The sequence below is a fragment of the Solanum dulcamara genome, chromosome 11 (genome assembly GCF_947179165.1).
Source record: "Solanum dulcamara chromosome 11, daSolDulc1.2, whole genome shotgun sequence".
Classification (NCBI taxonomy): Eukaryota; Viridiplantae; Streptophyta; class Magnoliopsida; order Solanales; family Solanaceae; genus Solanum; species Solanum dulcamara.
Window position 1 is genome coordinate 13,213,273 of NC_077247.1, and position 7,425 is coordinate 13,220,697.

A 7,425-nucleotide genomic window follows, 5' to 3' on the forward strand; every position below is an offset into this window, starting at 1 on the left:
AAAATAAAATATTCTAGATATAATATAAAAATATGTTATATAGGTGGAAGATTAAAAATGGCAAGGATAAAATAGACATTGCATAGAAAAAAGGGGGAAACTGATTGTTTTTAAATGATTTTCAGGTTGATAGTCTAAGGAATTTTCATAATATGAGTTAATTAAAAGCGAAGTATAGGTAATGTTGATGAATTTATTACCTGCAAAGTGAGTAAGTGAGTATTTATAAGAGTAAAATCTAGAGTAATAAGAGATAGTATATGAGGGAAATGAAATAATAAAGAGAGTTTGACAGATGAGTACTTATCTGTCTTCTTACTACTATATAAACCACACACAGTCCTCTGTCTCGTTAACAAGTTAATAAAAATGTTTCGATATTTGTTCTACATTTATTTTCTTGTTGCTGTGAGTTTTGGAGTATTATCAAGAGGATCAGATGATGATAATAATAGTATTATTAGTAAACAAGTTTTGGGTGAACAAGAAGCAGATCGAGTAGTCGGGTTACCCGGTCAGCCACCAGTGAGTTTCAAGCAGTATGCTGGATATGTTACTGTCAATGAGACCCATGGAAGAGCACTCTTCTACTGGTTCTTTGAGGCCACTAACAACCCCAACAACAAGCCACTACTTTTATGGCTCAATGGAGGTCGGTCAGTACACACAAATCCATTTCATTTCTATTTATGTCACTGTGTGTATAATGTTGGTTATTCTATATATATATTTTCCCCTCAATTGATATAAATGTTAATTTTCATTTTTACAAAAATCACTTCATTGGTTGTCTAAATTTTTACTTGTTCGTGAGAATTCGATTGTTCATCTTGTAAATCCTGTCTAAAATAGTAAATAATATTGGGAATGGAGGTGCAGCCTTACCCATATAGCCATGATAATTTTTCACTTTTTTTCAGAAAAAATATTACATTTTATTCATAAAAAAAAAGTGTTAGGCTATGAAAATTCCAAATACAATTTCAAGTTGTATTTACAATTTGGAAAACAACCAAAGCTTTGTTTTCACTTTTTTTTAAAGTTATTTTGTTTTTTAGAAAAAATCCTTGTTTTTTTATTTTCATAAAACAACTCCATTAAATTATATTCCACGTTTGAATAATATTTTATATTTTTTTAAAAAATACATTTTAAATTATAAATATCAATTGCAAAAACTATGACCAAAGACAACCTCAACTCCTACTTTAACTTCGAAAGATTTTTTTTGGGTTTTCATTAAATTATGATATGTCATTGTCTCCAGCTATATATGCTTAGAAACAAAGACAAGTAATGAGAATTATACAAGCAGCAAGGAAGAAAAATGTGGGAACCTTTACCCTTTTCTGGCTGTGGATGAATTTGGTTTCCAAAAGAATTGTTTTTATCTATTTTGAGTTGTGGGCCAAGGCTTGGAATTTGAAAGGATATTAAGAGCCTGTTTGGATAAGTTTTTTTTAAGCTGTTTTTGTTTAAGTTGGAAATCTCACATTTTTACTTTTAGCTTTTTAAAGCTATTTTGTCTTAAAATGAGTATTCAAAAACACTTTTTTCATTTAACCAAACACCATAAAAGAGCTTTAAAACTATTTTAATTTTAAAAATACTTAAAATAAGCCTATGCAAACCGACTCTAAAACATACTCGAAAGAAAAAAGACAAGGTTTTTCCTAAAAAGGCAAATGATTGTGTTATTATTCACTTGCTTTTTATTTCTTTGAACCAAAGGAAAAAGTGATTAAAAGTTCAACTACTAATTTATAAAAATCATTGTTTTGCTTTTTTTTCCAGTTTCCTCTTTGTTTTTGCTTCATTATAAAAGTAAAAAGGGACATATTGCGGGATCTTAATATTTCAGTTGGTTAATTACCTGACTTTTCACCTTATGGGTGAAGGTTCGACCTTATTTTACCCTTCCTACCCATATGCAAAAAAGAATTTCAAAACTAAAAGAAAAGAGGGAGATAAATTTGTAAAAAGCTTCTTTTTGTTATTGGGCTTTATCGTTGTGTACGTTCACGTAAGAATCCCATTAATGGACCTTGAGCCCAAGAAACTTCAAAGGGCCCACTGGTCCAGAGAGCAAGTAAAAGCATTATAATGGATGTTATCTGATTCTCATTTTCAGGTCCAGGATGTTCCTCAATTGGCTATGGTGAAGCAGAGGAGTTAGGCCCTTTCTTCACACAGAAAAATAAGCCAGAGCTCAAGTTCAACAAATTCAGCTGGAATAAAGGTAAATAAAAAGAGAGGAGGAATTTTTCCTATTATATACATCTTTATCAAATAACTAAAGTAAAAAATCTTAATAATTTTTATATTAAATCCCCAGCCGCAAACTTATTATTCTTGGAATCCCCTGTTGGTGTTGGATTTTCATACACAAACACCTCCAGTGATATCAAAGAGCTTGGAGACACTAATACAGGTTACTTTGTAGTGGTTACTTTATTCTTTTTAATTTCAAGAATTATTCATATTTTTACTCATCATTCCTTTTATTTATCAGCCCAAGATTCATATAAATTTCTGTTGAATTGGTTTCGAAGATTTCCACAGTTCAAGTCACATGAATTCTACATTGCTGGTGAAAGTTACGCCGGTAAAAACAATCACAACATGTGGATTATGATGTGTTTTTGTAAATAATTTAGTGAGTGATACATAGATTCATTTATTCAGGGCACTATGTTCCCCAGCTAGCAGAGCAAATCTTTGACAACAATAAAAAGGTGAAAAAAGAGGACCGCATAAATTTCAAAGGATTCATGGTACGTGTTTAATTTACCCACTTGATCATGACCATGATGATGTTGTATGTCTGTCTTATCGAATTGAATTGCAGATAGGGAATGCATTGATGGATGATGAAACAGACCAAAAAGGGATGATAGACTATGCATGGGATCATGCAGTGATATCAGATCATTTGTATCATTCCATTAAAAGAGTTTGCAATTTCAGCTTGAAACTTGTAGGTGATGACTGCGACAATCTTCTTAATCAGTACTTTGCTGTTTACAAAATCTTAGACATGTATAGCCTTTACGCCCCCAAATGTGTTAACACCAACTTCAGCACCATTCCAAACTCCTTATCAACAATTGTGAGTAGTAGTATATACATTAATTATTTTTTCTTATTCCTACCATATCATGGTTAAGTGAAGTTCAATAATTTTTGGGTCGAAATTGAAACATGTAGGAAGGATGGTTCAAAAGACCAACAGGGTATGATCCTTGTCTCTCCGATTACACAGAAACTTATATGAATAGACCAGATGTTCAAGCTGCACTACATGCAAATATCACCAAAATTTCTTATCCATGGACTCATTGCAGGTCAGCAAAATGCCCTTTCCTTTAGAATTCCAACAATTTCTCCCGCTCCTCAAAAATCTTTTTTTTTTTGGAAAAAATCACTTGCTATTTTTTTATATAATGAATTTTATTCTATACACTACAAATATGCTATCAAGTTACCTAATTAAGAGATGATTACTAAACTGTTCATAGTAAGTGAAACTAGTCACCGTATAAATAAAGCATACTCTACTACAAGAAGTTAAATTATACAATTAGTATAGAATTAAATATTTTATAGAGTCAGTATGCATTACTTATATCCTTATATATATATATATATATATATATATATATATATATATATATATATTACTAATACCCTTGTTATTTCTGCAGCAATAATATCTCATTTTGGAGTGATGCACCATTTTCCATGCTCCCTACCATCAAGAAACTAATTGATGGTGGTCTGCGCGTTTGGGTCTATAGGTAAGTGATAATAGATAAATTATAAATTTTTTTTATGGAAGATTTCAATTGAAGGAATAAAAGTTTTCAATATTTAGAAATTTTAAATTCTCTATTTTTTTTACTATCAGTGGAGATACCGATGGTAGAATCCCAGTCACTTCTACAAGATTAACTTTGAGAAAACTTGGATTGAAGATCACTGAAGATTGGACTCCTTGGTATACCAACAATAAACAGGTACACATCTAACATTTTACTGAAATTACATTGTAATTAACATTCGAAAACTAATCTTAACGTGTAAAATCTTAATAGGTTGGTGGATGGACAGTTGCCTATGATGGACTATTCTTTGTAACAATAAGAGGGGCTGGTCATCAAGTTCCAACATTCAAGCCAAAGCAAGCTCTACAACTAGTTAGACATTTCTTGTCCAATAAGAAGCTGCCATCTGCCCCATACTAGCATTTTCTTTAACCCCTTTCTGCCCCTTTTAGTGTTAATCCCGAGGGTAGCTTATTGTCTTTATATAATTCTTTTTTAATCTCACCATACCAATCCCAAAGAAAAGAAAAAGGTTGTCAACTGAATATTCCAATGTAAGGAATTAAAGTAATGGAAAAGAATAATAGAAAAGTCAGATTTTAGTTGAAAGATTTCTCCATCTATATTATATATTCAACTCTAATAAGCTCTTATTCATGGCCAAGTTACACTTTCAAGCACAATCCTTTTAGCCAAATTACACAATCAATCTCACTTTAAACTAGACACATATGATAAGCACATAAGTGCTGAAAGGAATTCTATTACAAATTCAGACAATATGGATCAAGCACATAAAAACACATATATTCAAATTAGGGCGGCTTACTCTAATGACCCTTTCAGGTCATTTTTATGTAAATGCATTCTTTTCGTTGTTTAGCACATTCCTATAGTGACCCCAAGTCATTTGTGACTTGATGGCACTGACTGTTCGGTTGTATGGTCGTTCGTTTGGAATTTATGTCCCTTTTTTTGTTTTAGAGCTTTTGAAACTTGAATGTTTGATTTCGAAAAAAACAATTAGGTAAACGACATCAGAATGGAATTCTAATGGTTCCATTAGCTCTGGAACGGTCATTTAGACTAGTGGTGTGGTCGTCTTGAGCCTCGAGGCTGTCAGTGCGAGTTTGGACCATTAGACGATTGTCATGACCCGACCTAGGGCCTAGTCGTAACACGGCGATCGAAACTCTGAAGGGCTCCAACCAAGCCTCTTGTGTATATCATAAGCATACATAAGGTGAAATATAAAAGCGGAAACATCATAAGAGAGTCTAAAACATGAATAGAAATCTGAAAATGTCTTATGACAACATAGACTCGAACATATGTCCAACTAGATGCCTCTAAACATAAGTATGGACGAAGGCTAAGACATGTCCCTAGCTTACCCTCACTATACGACGTAAACAAAAGTCTTTTGAAAAGAAAATAGTAACCAACTTGAAACTAGTCCCCGGTTAATGAGGACTCACCACAACATCGTCGGATGGAGAACACCTACTAGTTACGTGGATAATTAGGATCTTCAACCTCAACCCCTACATTATGAGACAATGTAGGCAAAAAGTATGCATTAGTACCTAGGAATGTACTAAGTATGAGGGCGTGACATGCAACGTAAATCATGGAATGCAAAGGTCAAGTAAAACACATGATAAGATGGAATACGTAAAGTCATAAGAAAATCATATTGACCAAAGATTTTAAAAGCATAAATTCAAAATCATAATATACTTAAGAGATCATACATATGTGGGATAGGAACCATAACCGATAATAATACCATGCGAGCTATAACATGGAATCCCGTTGTCTCCCCATACAATAAAGAAAAGGGGAATCTACTTGCCAAGGTAGACTCTACCCCGCTAGGGGGGTCATACATACGCTATATATGGATCCAATAGTTAAGCCATGAAGGCAACCTACGGTGGCACGTAGTTTATGAGACATGAGGCTGCTACTAAGGCTTTTGGTAGGGCCCCCACTCAAGTCTACTCGGTGCTAAGTCAAATTCTACGGAATACATACATAACATAAGATCATAATTTCATATATCATAATCATGATCATAGGTTTGAAATCATAGAGTAGCTCATTTTCATAACATACTTGTAATGTGAGAATTGTCCTTTCATCATTACAATCATATTTGCATAATTCATATCGTTAGGCCTTAGGTTTCCTTACTTCATAACTTGAATGAAGAACCATAATTTGATACATACTTATAATTCATGATCATAATGGAAATACATAGTCATAATTCATACTTTAAAATTTCATGATCATAGCTTGTACTTGAAATTTGGGTAAGACATGAATGCATGATCAATTGACTTGAGAATCATGGAATTAACTTGAAAACATATATGATCATAAACTTTATATCAGCCCATACATAATTTATATCGATAGTATTATTTGGAAGTATAATTGAAAATACTCATAATTTACATCATAAACCCTAGAAATCAAAATAGGAGAATTCATGGAAAAACTCTTCAATTTAATTCAATAACCATCAATTTATATCAAAATAGACTCATGATCATACTTTAAATCAAAATTCATGCAATTGGAATAGAGATCACAAAACTCATAAAATATCATACTTTAATTTGATAGAAAACCTTGAGAAATTGATTGGACTTCATGGATGAAAGGATGCATGAATCAATACCCACATACCTTGAGTGAGAACACCAATTAATTTGGAAGAACTTGAGAGTTTTGATGAAGAGCTTGAGTGAATTTACTTGAAGTTTTCAATGGAAACCCTTGAGAGCCTTTTTGTCGAGAGAGAAATATTTGATAGATGAATTATAGAAGAATGAATAGAATTAGAGGTTTAGGTTAATTTATAGAGTTGAATTAGTTCCTAAAAATGTCTAGGTTCATTAACTAATAATTTGGAAAAGGTCTAAAATTCCCTTTAAAAAAACTCAAGTCGGCCAGAATAACCTCCCAGGTCCACGACGCGGACCTGTCGCAGACCCTTCTGTTTTGTGAATTCTTCGAAAATCTATCTTCCGATATACGGGTCCTAAAAATCCATCGAGATCATTTTCCGTAGGTTTTGACCCCCTGATCGATATTCCGAACTTGGATTTTTCAAAAAGATTAAGGATAATGCATTTAATGAGCGGCCTATTCCCAAGGCATTCTTAAGGTATTTTGTGAGCATTTTTGAGGGATTTTACAATGATTTAGACTAAGTTTGACCTTAGTCAATATTCTTGAAAAACGTGATACACCCAAATTACACATCCTTAAAGAACTATACAGAGGTTGTTGATCAAATATAGAACCTAACATAGGTCAGTGTCAATCCCACAAGGAATATGGTTTAGACTTATGTTAATCGTTTATTATTTATTTTAGTAATTAAATTTTTTCCATAAAGAAAGGTGGGGGTTATTAAAAAACTAATTAACAAATTAAATAGCAAGCATCAAGTAACGAAGCAATAATTTAATGTGGTCTTAAATTAATATGAAGTGAAACTAGGGGTTTATGTGTTCCCCATGAATCCTTAATTACGTAAACCTCTTTTATTAGTAATCATTTTCTAGTGTGTTACATGTAGAATCGG

At 32.5% G+C, this 7,425-nt stretch overlaps 1 protein-coding gene across 2 annotated transcripts; it reads left to right on the forward strand.

Annotated features, from left to right (window-relative positions):
* Positions 1 to 341: 341 nt before the first annotated feature.
* On the forward strand, positions 342 to 4,482 carry LOC129875144 (serine carboxypeptidase-like 34). 2 transcript variants are annotated; one of them, XM_055950578.1, is made up of 10 exons: positions 342 to 652; positions 2,132 to 2,239; positions 2,336 to 2,431; positions 2,513 to 2,605; positions 2,686 to 2,774; positions 2,849 to 3,109; positions 3,208 to 3,344; positions 3,705 to 3,797; positions 3,908 to 4,016; positions 4,095 to 4,482. In XM_055950578.1, the coding sequence occupies exons 1-10, from the start codon at positions 370 to 372 to the stop codon at positions 4,242 to 4,244; spliced, it is 1,419 nt and encodes a 472-aa protein (XP_055806553.1). In that variant the 5' UTR covers positions 342 to 369; the 3' UTR covers positions 4,245 to 4,482. The 2 variants fall into 2 exon arrangements, with proteins under 2 accessions (XP_055806553.1, XP_055806554.1); XM_055950579.1 differs by having other exon boundaries at positions 469 to 656.
* The last annotated feature ends 2,943 nt before the right edge of the window (positions 4,483 to 7,425 follow it).

What these genes read in the sequence shown, in the direction of transcription:
- LOC129875144 (XM_055950578.1), top strand. Translation starts at nt 370, where the DNA reads ATGTTTCGATATTTGTTCTACATTTATTTTCTTGTTGCTGTGAGTTTT. An exon ending in ACTTTTATGGCTCAATGGAG is followed by an intron (nt 653 to 2,131) that starts GTCGGTCAGTAC and finishes TCTCATTTTCAG; the next exon opens with GTCCAGGATGTTCCTCAATT. An exon ending in CTGCGCGTTTGGGTCTATAG is followed by an intron (nt 3,798 to 3,907) that starts GTAAGTGATAAT and finishes TTTTACTATCAG; the next exon opens with TGGAGATACCGATGGTAGAA.